The sequence below is a fragment of the Merops nubicus genome, unplaced genomic scaffold (assembly GCF_000691845.1).
Source record: "Merops nubicus isolate BGI_N331 unplaced genomic scaffold, ASM69184v1 scaffold34300, whole genome shotgun sequence".
Lineage (NCBI taxonomy): Eukaryota > Metazoa > Chordata > Aves > Coraciiformes > Meropidae > Merops > Merops nubicus.
Window position 1 is genome coordinate 63,933 of NW_008585508.1, and position 16,049 is coordinate 79,981.

At 44.5% G+C, this 16,049-nt stretch overlaps 1 protein-coding gene across 1 annotated transcript in view; it reads right to left on the bottom strand.

Annotated features, from left to right (window-relative positions):
* Window positions 1-15,654, bottom strand: part of AFF1 (AF4/FMR2 family, member 1) — a gene marked incomplete at its 5' end in the record, with an annotated part of 66,093 nt that extends 50,439 nt beyond the window's left edge. The window contains 4 exons of the mRNA XM_008947663.1: window positions 5,225-5,908; window positions 5,955-6,185; window positions 6,752-6,872; window positions 15,545-15,654. Coding sequence (XP_008945911.1) covers window positions 5,225-5,908; window positions 5,955-6,185; window positions 6,752-6,872; window positions 15,545-15,654 — 1,146 coding nt within the window. The remainder of the gene's footprint in view (window positions 1-5,224; window positions 5,909-5,954; window positions 6,186-6,751; window positions 6,873-15,544) is intronic.
* Between the last annotated feature and the right edge of the window lie 395 nt (window positions 15,655-16,049).

The following is a 16,049-nucleotide window of genomic DNA, read 5'->3' on the forward strand; positions in this document are numbered from 1 at the left end:
TGGCAAACACCACATTCCCCTCGTGCTCTCTAGCTGTACAAACTCGCACAGATGGCACTAGACAATCATGGCTTGAAAAAAGTTAAGAAACCTGAGGGATCCAGCAAAACTGCTGCACTGACATTATCCATACTCGCTCACAAGACAGCCACTCGTTTCTGCTGCCCTGCATTTCAAGAACATTAACCTGACAGTGTCAAGCGCGTGGAAGAAACGTGAGAATATGTCAGAGACATTTTGCTCTATTAGACAGAGCTTTACAGACCAGCTTACAGCACTTGCTGGTCTTCCTCTCACTTCCACACCATTGTTTCTTGCTTGACTGCGAGAGTCCACTACTAACATTGTACTTTGAAGACAAATTATCTATTTCATTTTGATACCTTCTCAGTATTACTACATCATTTATTCACTTACCTTCGTTAAACTTGTGTCAGCCCCCATTGTACAGGTGAAGATCTGGAAAATTACTCATACCCATAATTGGAGGATATGCATTTTACTCATTAACATACAGCTGTTGATCCAAAACTGGTTATTACAGAAAAATGTAGCTGTTTTACATACACAGAATTTAACAAGCACTGACTTTCTTGTCCACAGCAATGGTAACTAACAACAGATGTGCTCATAAGTTCTCCTTAAATTCAGCTTGTTGGCTCCTGACTTTGCAAACTGCAGAGTAACACAGGTTTTCTTTCATTGTTTGTGTGGTTTTATTGTCCCTCCTTTTTAAAGACAGCACTCCTTACTGCTGCCAAGGAGAAAGGCAATGGTATAAATGCTGTGCTGGAACCATAACCAATTCCAGTAAGGATGGCTGATCACAAGCTCTTCATAGGAAGAACAACAACCTAAAAAACATCAAGCAAGAAACTCCCCAGTGATTAACATGCTATGGCAGCTCCTTTAAGCCTGAGTCTCTCACAGCTGTCTGGACGAGACGGTGACTTCTGAGTCATCTAGAAAGATGCAATGCAGTTTAGGGAAGTTCTTGCTTGACATTATCCATCCTGCTCTTGCTCTCTGCAGGATTTGCAAATCACCTTCTAATTACTCTTTCTCACTCTCCCATTGCTTTACAAAGTGATGGATTTAGCCACTGAATTTGAAAAAATGTTCTGTGTTGGCACCCAGAGACGCTCTGGAAAGAGGCTGGGTTTGGGGTAAGCCAAAGAACTAAGTTGATCCATAGGTGATGGGAGAAGCTGGCAGAGGCTCAACTGCTCTCTCAGAAACAGTTTCTTGGCACTCTCTCCTTACCAGACACTCCAGGCAGATACAGGATTCCTGTTCCTTTCTTCACACTGGTACTCCCTAGCTGGGCTTCCAAGCAGCAATAACAAACACTAACCATTTTTTGGTGGTCTGATGGCTGAATGCAGGATTATGCTTTTTAAAAAACAACCAACCAACCAATTCCTCTATTATTTGGTGTTTTGCATGAAAGCCAAGTACAGAACTTGGAGCCAAGTATCTCAGTTTTAAAAGTCTTGCAACTGAGAGTTGGTAGTTGAACATCAGACCTCAGTTTACCTTCTCCAATATCAAAGAGGAAAATGAACAAGACTATTTCTAACGACTTCTACAGTCTGACACATGAACTTTGAAAATCAGAGTCTGCTTAAACTGAAGTAACAATACAAGACATACTTTTGATTTTGAATCAACCACCTGCTCCTTGCCCCACATGCCCTCACCCTCCAGCTCTCCCAGAGTGCTTTTTGTTCTGGAGACTGTAGGCAAACACTAAAAATCTAGTAGTAACAACTGTTATTTGTGTTTGACCTCCTCCTTTAACAATAACACACCAACAAGAAGATAAATTTACACAATGCTTGTGGTGAAGCAAGGAAACCCTTCTCCATCCACATAAGGCATGTCTGACTCCAAAGAGGGTGGCAGAAGAGACACAGAAGTAACATCTTGTTCCTCACTTGATGCAAAACAGGAAAAAAAAAAAAAAGATTCAAAAAAAGCAATGCAAAGGGGAGAGGTAAACCAGAGTCCAATCTCCCTTCTACTCAGATAATGATAAATACAAAGTTGGTAGAAAGACAACAGTACTACCATAATGCTAAATACTCTGTATTCATTAGGTAAGACCAAATGACAGTGCTATATATAGTTTATGATTTTAATTTTTAAAGGACACAGGATTAAATATATTTGTCTCTAGTTTACAGAGTTCATCTGTCTGACTAGCCCTTCCAGTAGAAAAGCTCAGTTGCCAAGGAAAGAAGTCAGTTAGAAATTGTTTATCTAGAATGGACTTTTTATTCTTGTCATCTAAACTTCTTTCCAGGTATTCAGTCATTACTATATACTATGCAACAACCATGTTTTAATTGGTGACCATTTGTAAATGTTTACTGAGGTGAACAGAGTTCAATGACAGCAATCTCACTTTGAACACAAAGGTATTTATTTGTGTATACTCTGGGCTTCAGGGAAAACACAGTGCTACCAAAGAGACTTAATATATCTAGGCATCTTCATTGTTTGTTGTTGTTTTGGTTTTTCAAATTAGTTGCTTCTGTTTTTGGTCCCCAGTTTCTAGGTGGAAGAGGAGAGTCCAAGGAGGTCTCAACTACAGGAGATAAAAGAAGCTACTCCTTAACATTTATTAAACTGCCAAGAAAACAAAGCCAAATCTTCAGTAAGCGTCAAGTGCTACACATTCCTCCAGACACCCTTCCTAATGTTCGAGGACTTATAAATACTCTCCCTCAAACCAGCCTCCTTGCTTCTTGGCCCTGCTGTCAAGCCCATTCCCCTAAAGCCATCACAGCCTTTGTCAGGGGAGGTAATACAGGGGTCTCTGTTGGTGCTGTGGCTCTGCTAAAGACATGAAAACAGAGAATGGCTTTAGAGGCATCTTTGTTTATGTGCTGGGCAAAGAGGTAAATCCTGGCACATTAAGGGATAAAACTAGGTTTCATGTATGCTATATTTTCAAGTCTACTCACAATAAATTTGGAAAGATGCTTTAAAGAGACAGGGATGACATCTGAAAGAGAAGGTTTTTATTTGGGGAAGAGGAGAAAGAGCTATTCAGTTTCTTTATGTGAATGCAAAGTGAGTCAGTGCACAGTTATCCACTGTGGATTAATTCACTCTGCAGTGAATCTACTTGTCTATTCAGACTGGAAGGCTTAACTTGTCAGTGTTGCCATGAACAGAAGCTGTCAATAATGAATTCACAGCTGCAGGTGACAGGCCTTAGAAATTCAATTAGCCAAAAACATGTGGTAGAAGAAATAATTTTCCTAAATCACACCAAGGGAGAACACGGGAAAAACTGTATCTGGCATGTGGCTGCTCAGTACTACTGGGGATGAACAGTTTAAATAAAATTTGGAAAACCATGGTCTCAGTTGCTGGGAAGAAGAGGGAAGGAGAGCAGAGTTTCTGCTAGTCTAGACCTATTTACTGCCAGGGTCATGGGAGGGCAGGAGCCTCCCTGCAGCTCCCGTTTCAGAGTACAGATGGCAGTACAACAAGGAATCCTGCTGTATCAAACCGGTTATAAAGGAAATAGCCACTTCTTCACTGCCTGGTTAAGAAGCAATTCTAATTCCAGCCATCTCCTTCCCCTAAAGTTTCCTAGTTGTCTCCTAAACACCACATCTGCTCCTTGTGAAGCCACTGGACTTCACAGCAGGGCCCCAACACAGGTGAGCAATGCTTTCTTGAATCTTCAGAAAAGCCTCCTCAATCACTCTGACTTGACTTTCTTTCAAGTGAGAGCTAGCACAGATTTATCTAACCCAGCTCAGCTGCACTAGTCTCTGCCACACAGTGCTTATGATCGCTAACCAACTTAATATGCAAGGAGAACTAGGAAAAAAAAATTCACATGCTTAGAAATTTTCTTCCCTCTGGCAAGAGGGCCACTTGAGTAGCATAAGAGCAACAGGGTTATGTTCTGAACTGCACCTGCTAATCTGCAGTACCCTGCACTAAACCTTGCTGCAAGCAACTGCAACGTCTCAACCTGGAAAAGAGCAATCCATGGGAATGACCAAAAGAGCAGAATAAACAACCAAAAAAGCACCTGAAGACAGAAGTCTAACTGCAGGTTGAAACTGCAGATTCTAACTGAAGATTGAAAACCAAGCCCCCAAAACACTAATAACTTTTAAATGGAGGGCAAATGAAGAAGCTGGTATTTTGTTCTCAAGAAAATAACACATTAAGAAGCAGCAATTCTCTGATGAGCAGACATAAGCACAGGTTCACATGCAAAGCATGTAAACGGCCTTCGGCCCCACTGCCACAACGGCAGCGCCCCACTCGCGCCCCTGCGCCGCCGCGCTCAGGCCTGGCACAGGAAGGGCAGGTCAGTGACCAGAACACAGCTACGCTCCAACCTGCTGCCTGGGCTGCCTTCTGCTGATGAGAAATAGCACACAGCAGAGGTTTGCTCACTTTGCACATAGTTGGAACAAAAAAGAAGGTATCTCCTCTGCTCAAATGTAAAATCTTAGAGAACTTGTAGTATCCTGTTTATCATTGAAAATTCCACCTCTGCACTAAATTTACTTAAACCTTCAGAACTTGCTCAAATGGTGTTTGGTGAAGAGGAGACAGAATGGTGTCCTGCTTCCTGAGGAAGGTAGGCTAAATCCACCTGGGAAAAATCTGCAAGGATGTTTTTTGTTCACAAGAATACTTTCCTGAAGGTCTACCTTGAGATCTTACCAACTTAGGAGACCAGCATGGTGTTCACCATCACATAGCACAAAGCCCCAAACCTCTGACCTACCAGGTGACCACAGAACTCCCTGCAGAGCACTTTTAACATTCAGTAAGGACTGGGGGCCTCTATCCATCCGCACTCAAGGCTGAGTACTGACACTCTGCACATACAAACTGCAGGTGCATCACCCCTTGACCCTCTTAGCATATCCTTTCATCCTTCTCCTTCTCACCAATCTTCAGAGGCAAAACAAAAACCATAGCAACGAAAGCAGTCTCTAACCATAAAACCTGCTGCAGCCTCACTGAGAAGAATCACAGAATCATGGCAAATGTTGCATTTTCACCATGCAAAAAGGTATCACACCCAGGTCAGCAAAAGCCAAGATCAAAACACACCTTCTAAACATAGTAACATGGGCACAGCCATCATTGCTTCTGGTAGTCTCTGCCCTCTGTCCCTGTTCTCCCATAGCTGAACTTACCCTTGTCAGCAACAGAACGCCCCAACAATTGCACTCACCTCTATGGGCTCAGAAGGGATTTCCAATTTGGATAGCTTGGCTTTGGCATTTGCCTTCAAATCTGAGATTTTTTCGTAGGGTTCTCTGTGGTATTCCTCTGGGAGAGGTTTGAGCTCTGGTGATTCAACTGGTGCTTGATCTTGGCCATCCATTGGTCTCACATAGGCAGTTGGTTTCTGCTGCATTGCACTGGTTTTTGATGGCAAAGGTGGGGGAAAAGCTTGAGAGGAAGGCTGAGTGGTGCTGGTCAGGTTAACAGCTGAGCTGTCACAACTTTCCTTCTCCTGTGATCCTGTCACTAGGTCCTGAGGTGATTTTGTTTGACTGTAGGTCGGCCCGTGACTTTTGCTGCTGTTCTGTGGCCTGGAATTGATATGCTGGCTGGAATGTAAAGGTGACAGGGGTGCCACTGGCAAAGGCAACGAGGACAGCAACGGAGGGAGCGCAGGAAGGGAGGCCTGCAGTTCATCAGCACGACCTTCACCAGCCGCACGCCTGGCGCTTCTCCTGTGCTGAATACCTGGGTGGCTTTCCTGCCCATCCCGGTTGTGTTCTTGACCTCGGCCCCGGCGGCTGGCTAAGCTGTGACTCGTGGTGTGCAAACCTGAAGCTGTTTCTGTTCTTGATTGTGCCTTTTGGTAATGAACGGAGCGGCTTTGGGGGGGGGGCCCTACAGCCACAGGCTCCGAAATGAACGGAGCGGCTTGGAGGGGGAGGCCCTACAGCCACAGGTCCCACGGGTGGGTGGCGGGTTGTGCAGTGGAATGAAGATGGCAATGCATGGCTGGTCTTTTCAGGAGGGTATGGGGGATCAAGCTTCCCTTGCGGGATCAGAGGATTGACACTGTTTGGAATCCCTATGAGATTCTGATGGGACTTGTTGCTGATGAATTCCTTGACCTCCTCATAATTGCCCAGCATGTTCTGAATTCGGCTTGACAACTCATCTTCCTTATTAGTCTGCAACAGAAGAGGCAGAGAGGTGGAAATTTTAAAAGCATAAAAGCATAGACCCCCTCGCTCCAAAAGATCCATCTCAAGAAAAGACATTATTCAGGACCTTATTCTAATCACCACACATCACCATGAGTGAAGGCATGCAAGCTCATCTTCCTCCTGCATACAGTCTCTCCAAAGAAAGCGAGACTGCTCTGATCAGTTTTGGTTCTTCTGAGCCAAGATCACAGGTGTGCCTGCAATCTTCACCAGCATTATCTTCAGACCCATTTGTTTCAGCCACAGCTGCAGACAGACAGGCAGCCAAGCTGATCCTGAGCACACTCCCTCAAACTTCCAGACTGCAGGAGGCTCCCAGACAAATCTGCCCAACCCAAAGTCTGTGCTGCACGGGCACCCTTACAGAGCTTTAAGCACACATTCTGATGCATTCAGGCAGATGTGAAGATGCTGTGTTTGCATGTATCATGCTCAAGTTTGCTATACCATACACAGAGGCCACAGCTCTCCTCTTCCACCCCAACCCTCTTTCCTCCTCTCCCTCCACCACGCACCCTTCCTACCATTACCTTGTAGGGCTCTGCAAAGAGGGGAGTCTTCTCAGAGAACTTGTCTTTCTCCTGCAGAGCCTCCTGATTCCGCCTCTCCCTCTCTCGAATACGCAGCAAGTTTCTGTCCTCGTTGTACAAGCTTTAGGAAAAAGAAAAAAAAAGGATGGCTAACACTTTACAGCAGTGTTATCAACAAGTTTCTGACTTTGTGCAGAAACCATGATTTTCAGACAATGGTGTATGTCCAGCACGAAAGCAATTTTGAAACCCACATGGTGGTTCCAGCTGACAAATGAGTTGACTGTTTGCCACATTGCTTAGTCATGTAACCCACGAGGTATAGCAAGCATCCTCCTCAGTGATTTCTACTCCTGATACCATACAACAAGCAGTGTGGGAAGGCAAAAAACTATCCATCCATGTAACTTTGAAACATATAATGACAAAGTCAATGAGGGTGGTAAGCACATGAGGTGGCAAATCCAGCTGCAACTAGTGATGTGAAAACTGCCATTCTTACTCTCCTCCAGACCTCTGCACCAACAAAGAGTTGAGTAAAAAGGAGAGTGAAAAGGAATCTACTATTTTGGAGGTATTGCCACTTTCAGAGACTGATCTTTGCCTACTTTATAAACAGTATTAAAAACTTACTGTCTACTTTAAATGGACACTGGGAAAGCTGCTTACCTGGCAAACCCCAGTTACATTTATTTGATTGCTTTAAGTGCATTTAAAAAGAAGGTCTCAGAAATCTGGAAAACACTGAGTCGAATCCCCCTGCTCCTCCTCAACCACATATGGATGCACACAATTCCACCAGCCCCATAGCAACACAGAAAGAAAGCTGTGCATCATGCATAGCAGGATGAATTAATGGAAAACCAGATCCGTTAAATTATACCTTGTCTGTAAAATACTGCTGCAAAATAAGGCAATCTATAGCTCTAATATTTAGTGATGAAAAAGCATGCAGGCACAGTGTACGTGGATGCAGGCTTCTCCCTCCTACATCTGTTCTACTGCACAGTCTACTGCATACATACAATTCCTACATTCTTCTTAGCACACTCAACTTCCAGTGTCCCAGTTTGGAAGAGAAGAGCCTTGTCTCCCCCACCAGTGATATCTTCTCAAATCCCACATCAGTAGTCATCTACCGAAAGTTTAGCCATCCCTGAAGGAGAGGCAGGGGGCTGACTTTGCTCTAACAGTTAACCAAGAGGTCTAACTACTGCAGAGGTGGTTTCCTGACTCAGTGTGAGCTCTGCAAGACAATGATGTCTGATGGCAAATTTCTGTACATGGGACTGCAGCAAAGATGTACTTGTGCCACTAAGACAGAAAAAAACATAATCAGAGGCTAGACTGTGAACTTTTAAACCAGTTTCCAACTTTGTTAACACTGAATTATTTCCAAACAAAGCAAACCAGTTTCCAGTAAGCTCTATGTACCCCTTCTGTAAACAATGCAAACAATTAAAAAAAAAAGAGTCTCGGGTCTCTGATTTGGTAAATAGACACAATCCTTCTATTGCCAACAACACATAACAGCAGCATTTCCTCTGTGTAGCTGATGTCATTCTGCATGTGAGCAACTTCATACCTATAATCAGTTAGCTGGTCAGCTGCCCTGTACATGCCTGGAAAGCTTTGTGCAGCCAGCTATGGCAGATATCAACTAAGAAGATTAAAAATTAGGGGGAATTACAATGCAAACTATAACCAATCTTGGCTACGTGGACTACTGGAAATTGTAAACGTGCCAATGATTTTTTAAGCGAATGCATTTCAGGTTGACAGCATTTTTTTAAACTTAACTGTTCAAGCTATCTGGAAAATTTTTACTGAATGAAACACCATTCCCCAAACATTCCAGAAAGTAAAAAATTACTTTGCAAATATCCTTCATATAAACATTTTAAAAAATTCTTTAAAGGAAAGCAGGAAAACCACAAAAGATGGTTTTAACAGCTAAGATGCTGGCTTTTAGCATGAAGGATACATCTGAAACCTCTTCACCAACCATGACCCAGTGTCAGGAACACTGATGCCAGCTGTAGAACAAACATTTTTTCTCTCTTTTTTTTTAACCTGGATGAATCAGCACCTCACACCCCACTGGTCCTCAGTTCATTTCCCCCATGGCTGCACGAGCACTTGAGCCAACCCAGTGGAGAGAGCAAAGGGAAAAAAACCCACTGCCTTTAGTGCCTCACTTGCCATTTCCCAGCCTCTCTGTCCTGCAGTCAACACCCTCCCTTAAATAATGCAGCTCTCTTGTAAGGAGCAATTCAGCATGTTCAGACTAACCAGGACGCTTACTGCAATCAGATGCTGAGCTCCAGCTCTTCCCCTTGTCCCCCCATGACTTTTTTCTTTTGAAGCTTCCACCAAGTATACTTTTGATCCTATGGGTAGTATCCAGTGCAATGCTTAAAGTAGAAAAGGACAATTTCAAGTTAAAATCCTCATCCTTGGGAGTATCAGCTGTTTTCCCAATCATGCTTTTCCTTGTCAGTTCTTCAGCCATAATTCTCATCATTTGAAAGACAGAGAGACACAAAGGAAATTAAAAGACACAAAGGGGATCTACTTTTTGCAAGTGTGACAACTGTGTTACAAAGAGCAAAGCTCATTCTCCTGCTTTGTGTCTTTTGATACATGTACATGTTTTGGTCTGCACAATGCTGCTGACATCTCAGCCTGCCCTGATACTGTTTCTGCCTTGATCCACACCATGAACAGCCAAGCACTCAGACCTATACAATATTTTTCAATTATACAACTGCAACACCAAATATACATTCTTAGTTTTGTTTTTCTCCCTAGTACTTATTAAATTACTCATGGTGTTGGCTGGAGTGCACAGCACACAGATATCATGCTAGCTTTCCCCAAAATAGGTCGAAGGGAAACTTATTTTCTGCAATTTGCACACTTCAGCTGCAGGCCTCCCAGAGACAAGCTGTTGAGCTGGCACAGATCCCTCCTTGAAGCTCGAGATAAGAAATGAAAGTGGTTTAAAATGTTCCTCTAAACAATACATAAGGAGAAGAGCCACAGCAAATCCATCTCATTTAAAAACAGATTCTTTTAAAATCAGCCAATCTCTTTTTTTTTTTTTCCTTCCCAGGTAAGAGATTGTTTGTCTCCTTCAGAGGGGACAGAGACAGACACAAAAGCCATGACGTTGAGCGTAAGTCTCTCGGGGAGCAAAGTCAAGACAAAAGCAGTAACTTCTCTTCTAACAGACCCAATCCCAACCTCTCTAACAACCTCAGTTACCTCTCAAAAACTCCAACATTACTCCTAGAGCATACCACATCACTTTATAATCTGCACTGTTCTTTAGTAAGGCACACGCAACAGTATTTCATCTTCCATGGCCACCACTATAGTACTACTGTAGTGGCCACTCCCATAGAGCACTGAGGACCTGGAGTAACAGCTTCCACACACTACTAGAGTCAAGCATTCTATCTTGTACAGACTTCACTAGCCCCCTCTTGTCTAGCTTTCAACAGTAATCCCAGATTCTTCACATAAGATTTATGAGCAAGGAGATAACGTAGATCAACTTTCTAAAACAAACATAAAATACACGCAATACTTTAGAAAGATACCATTAACAAGCTGGGTATCATCTCCACACACCAGATGGCTGATGTGGGGAGTCAGTGGGGATCCCACAAGTTCACCTATGTTCCCTTTGCATAATAAGCCCCTGCAGAACATGACTTGATATCAACAGGTTTTTCTCTGTGGTTGGTGGGCGAAAGGGCAGGAGAGGTACACTATTCAGATCACTGTTCTTGCAGGAAACTGCGAAACAGCATGCCATTATCAACAGTAAACCAAGATTAAAAAGCATGACTGGTGATCCACAAATACGAGCACAACCACGTGTGTATACCCTGGCTGGAAGGGCACTGAGAGCTTGAATCACTCCACAGAGAGACTCTGCTGAGAAACAAACAAGTGGAAATTCTGACCAAGAGGTTTTGTGTTTTGCTTTATTGTTTCAACTTGCAAAGCAGAAGAGAGGGTCAAAGCCCACTGAAACAGGCAGAAAACCATTGTTACTGCTGCAGGCCATCTTTGTGCTGCCATGGTGATTAGTGGCCCAGGCCACTGGCCACGCACAGCTGACCACCAGCCTGGCCAGCCAGGTGAGGGGTCATTCCCCTCCATTGTGCTGTTCAACTTTGCCACCCAACCTCTGCCATCCTTTCTGAAACACATCAAGCCAATCTGCGTTTCAAGTTTTTCTCCATCTTCAGTGCACAGGAGGAGGTACAGGTTTAAAAGCAGAAGGATAAGGGAACAAACACTGAGTAGCTACTTATTTGGTCATGCATTTGAGAGGATGAATCCTTCCTTCTCAAGTGATAGACAAGCCCTCAAACTACCTCAAGACAGCAGCGAAAACTCATTTTAAATTTGGCTATTTTATCATGCAGGTGTCAAGTTTCTGTGCACACTGCCTCATCTCACATTGAGCAGCTTTTGTTCTAAAGCAAGTTGTGTATTGCACTAGATGACACTCCCAATTCAGAGCAGAAGCTTCTCCTGCCTAATGAAATGTCCACTTTAAAATACAAGCCTGTAGTTATCCCAGTCCAAGTAGCTGTGGAGACGCTGTTTCTGTCCACCATTAATCTGGCTATTTAGGGTATTTGCCAATAAGCTCTTTAAAGCTTTTGAAGACCTGGGCTATGCTGTAACTCATACCACTGCACAACTTCCCCAAAGTCACCACTAGGACACCAGGCAGAAAGCCCTGGAGAACTACGGGCAGCTCAGGCCCTGCGTGAGCTCCTGCAAAGAGCAGAGGAGGTCTCCAGGGCCTGCCAGGTGCCACCAGAGGAAACCCGTGCAGCAAAGCCCCTGCCAGGCTCCAGCAAGCCGCCCCTCTGCTACGGATGGAGCCGTAACCTTGCTGCTGGCAAAGCTGCAGGGTGAACCCCAGCTCCTGCTCTTCAGGAACCTCCCCAGTTTTGCACCTCTAATACTTAAGCGTTTTCTAGAATGGGAACTCAAAAATCCTCAAAACCAAACTTACCCCTAAGCTTTTCTTAGTGATTTATGGAAATGCTTTGGGAAATTGGACCTCCAGGATTAGGACCAAGATGGCAAGCATATGGGAGCCTGGGAGCTGGTGGACTTCATGGTCCCACCCTGTCCGTATTTGGGGGGAAACAATTCAAAATTTGATGGCTAAAAATAGCATTGCACTCTGAGCAGCTGGGCTACACTTGACATGTCATGACAAACATCCAAACACCTTGCATATTCACACAGGCAGATAAGACTGAATGTCTACCCTGAAACATTAGTGCAGTCTTGATCATCTTCAAACATGCTCCAGAAGAAGTAAACACATGGCCAAATACCCCTTGCCCAGAGCCCTAAAAAAACCCCAACAAATCATACTTTGCTACATACTAAGACAGTAAAACACTCCTGAGCTCAAAGCAGCCCATGCTGGAGAATATAGTTCACTGGCTTCAGTAACAGCAGATCTGGTTTAGAAAGTTCAGCAAGGTGCACAGGCTGACCCGTGAGACCCTCCAGGCGTGGGTCTGGACCAGGAACCATGAGAACATCCATGTGCTCTGAAGACACTCTCAGTGGCCACCCTCCTTACCAAAGAGCTTCAGATGCTAATATGTCACAAACCAGCCCATGACAACATTTTCAAAAAACGGACTGCTGCAGGAAGAAATTCTGCCTCTCCTCCTGCCCTGCATGTCCTCCAAATGAAAATGAAATGAAAATAAAAATCTACTTTAGTTTTAATTTTAATAAGATCTGTTGCTGGCTCCCAAAAGGAATTACACCAGCAGCAGGGAAGGGGGTGGAAGAAAGCTAAAAGGCAAACACTCAAATGACACTCACTTCCTTCCAAATGAACAGAACCTCTTCCTCCAGAACATTAAGGGAGAACATTTCCTTTTAGTACAACTGCAGGAAATCACAAATTTGTTGAAGCTGTTTTGTCATTAAAATGGACTCTTTTTTTTTTTTTTTTTTTGAAGTGGTGAATGGCTGGGATGTGCAAACAGGCAGCAGGGAACTGCCAGTTTGCTTAAGTAAAAGCTAAGCTGGCTTTTTCCAGACAAAAATCACTCTTACCTAAGCATCTTCCCACTCTGCCTCTTCTGTGGTAATCTCTGGGTTCAATTTCTTACTTGTTTCCTACACCTATTGCCAAATTTAAAAATAAATTAATGACTCAGCTGTTAAAAGGGTTTTGCTTCCTTCCAGCATCAACAGGCTTTTCTTTGTCAAGCAGTTCCCGGGAGGAAGCCTGAACATGTCCTGAGAAGAGCTGAGCCCCTGCAGTGCCCAGTGACTTTGGCAGGAACTGAGGACTCTTAGATGTTCTCCAAACATGACAAAACCCTCTCAGAAATGAGTCTAAAGACCTGAAATCCTCAAACGGCTATGCCCTTAGAAACACACCCCAGGATCTAGACCAGTATTTCTGGTCTACAAACTACTGAAAGCTCAAAAAGAGGAAAATTTGTGAAAAGATGCAAATAATTGACAGTAACAATCTCTTCTCTGCCTTCTCAAAAAGGCAAACAAATGGAAAGTTTATTACTTGGATTTTCCCTCACACACTGAAATGTTTAAAACCTAAATATTAATTGGGTGTAAATGAAAGCCTGTAGCAATATCACACTAGACAAGCCCTGGATAATTGCAAGAGAGGTGACATGCTCTGCAGATGAAAATGCTCCCAGTAGGAGTGCTCCAAGCTGCCGTGCCCCCTGAAGCAGCATGGCACTCTATTTCTTCTCCCCTCCACAGTGAGGGGAGCTCTCATAGCTGAGCTGATTGTTCTCAATCTCCACAGACACACTCTTTATCCTTTGAGAAGAAAACTTTTGATTGTAATAGCCAAGAAAGCCTCACAATGAATATATATAACACAAGCAAATGACCCCCTCCCAAAGTGGTGAGCTCCCAAGAGGCAAGAACACAACACACACAGAGTCAGAAGCTGTTAGCAAAAGGATGCTCCTAACACAAAGCAGGAACTGGCGCTGGGTGCCAGCATGGCTTAACAGCTGCATACAGCAGCAGCTTAGAACAGCTGGAAAAATGTGACAATCACTCCAGTTGATACAATCTTCAGTAACAGCACTTAACTACATTGCCATAGTCAAGGCACCTGAACAAACCAAGAGGCAGCCTCTCCACTCGTGATGCTGCAGAAATGAAGTCTCTAAAAGAAACACAGGCTTTCAACCTCACCCCATGTACCCTGACGTTAATAGAATGCTGTCAGAAAAGGTGTTAATTATAAATTACACAGGGAACATGAAAGTTGTCATTCTCCATCTAAATGCAAATACACTAGGAAGGCTTCTAAAAAGGTGCGGATGTGTGAAGTGTAATTACAAGGAAAGCAGACAAGGCGTTGGAACAATGATGAATTTAAGGCTTTGTTTGATCTGGACGTGGCAGGCAGGGAAGGAAATGTGAAAAATTTAAATAGCCAGGTATGTGCCATGAAAAATCCTGACCACTTCTCCCTCTTAGAGACAGGGTGTTCTGTTTGCAGTAGCCTAATTCATCAGACATGTATCTCAGGACTTCCCCAAGCCAAGTAAGTGGTCCGACTGGCCTTTCAGCCCTGAAGGCATGTAGGTCTCTCTGGGTGGGTGAGTACAGATTTGCAACTCAAGTGTTATTTCAGTAACTGAGCATGCATAGAAAGATTCAAACAAAGGTGCTGGTGCCTTGGCTGCAGCACAGACAGGCAGCTTTAGATGGGCAGGGTGGGATGAGACCCGAGTGCACGACTACTCCCCAGAGCACTTCTGCAGCTGCACGCCCAGCAGCCTTTGTTGTGGTGATCCAGCCGTGACAAGACTGAGCGTACATGTGAGCAGCTTCTGCAGGCAAGAGGAGCCCATCCACGCCTCTTCTCACTTCAACAGCAGGGATGAAAAAAGTTAGCCTGGTGAGGGTGCAGAGACAAATACACAAACAGTTGGAGTTCCTTTGCACAGGTGACAGTGAAGAATGACTTGTCCTAAGCTTCACTCTCTGTATCACAATGGGAGACCCTGGTCTGACACTAACACAGTTACAAGTCCTCTGGTGCACACCCAAGCAAATATTTTCACACATACCCAAGTGCCTCCAGAGGTGCTCCCACAGTGTGTTCTCACTTCCAAGGCCAGCCTGGTTAAGCTCAGCTGATACCTTGAGAAACGCATGCCCAGATCCTTCTGTCAGGGTGTTACATCCTGGCTTTGTCTGAGAATTGCTCTGTTTGCAGCAAAGACATTCCCTGCTGAGCAGATTCGGCTCTGACAGGGAGGGGATTGAGTCTTCCACAATCACCCCAAGACCCATCTACAAAAAGGCCCCAGGAAACGATCGAACAAACAGAACAGCCATTTACCCCTCCAGGGCACTTACATCATACCTTCCTAGACCAAAGGCGACTAGAAGTAAATACAAGGCCTTGGCACTATCAACAAACATTCGGGATGTAGACTTTCTACAGAATGTAAACTTTGGGGTCTACTTGGAAGTCTAGCTCAGGCGAGAAAGTGCCTCCCGCCCAAGCGCAGGGGAGGCGGCTCCAGAGCCCAGCCACGCCGCTCACACAGCCAGCTCACACTCACCCCACACCATCCCACTGCTCTTCTTCCACGTGGCCTCACGCACACCCCATTTCTAAGCACTTCCTGCCCTCCCAAACCTGCTTCAGCTGCAAGTTCATTAGCTATCCAGAAAGGACTTCTTAGCAGACTCCTGGCCCAGGCTTCACTACGGACCACCTATCACCACAGTGCCTGCAGGATCCCACCCGAGATTTCATCTACCGTCCTTTCTTCTGGATTTGCTTTGGCATCATCTTGCTCTAGCTGGTTGAGGAAGTCCCCTGGGATACAGTCCTAGAGGGCAAAGGGGTCCATGAAGGCTGGACTTATTTCCAGAAGATACTCTTACAAGCACAGGAGCAGGCTGTCCCCGTGGGCCGTAAGACAAGCTGGCGGGTGTCCAGGTTTGACCAGTGTGGCTGGTCAGGGAGCTTTTTTTGGGACTCAGGAGGAAGAGGAGAGTCTACCACCTTTGGAAGAAGGGGCAGGCTACTCAGGAAGAGCACAGGATTTAGTTAGGTCATGCAGAAAGAACATTAGAGGGGCAAAAGCTCAGCTAGAACTCATCCTGGCCACTGCTGTGAGAGACAATAAAAAGTGTTTTTACAAATATATTAACAACAAAAAAAGAACCAGGGAGAATCTCCATCCTTTTACTGGATGTGAGGAGGAACCCTGTTACCAAGGAT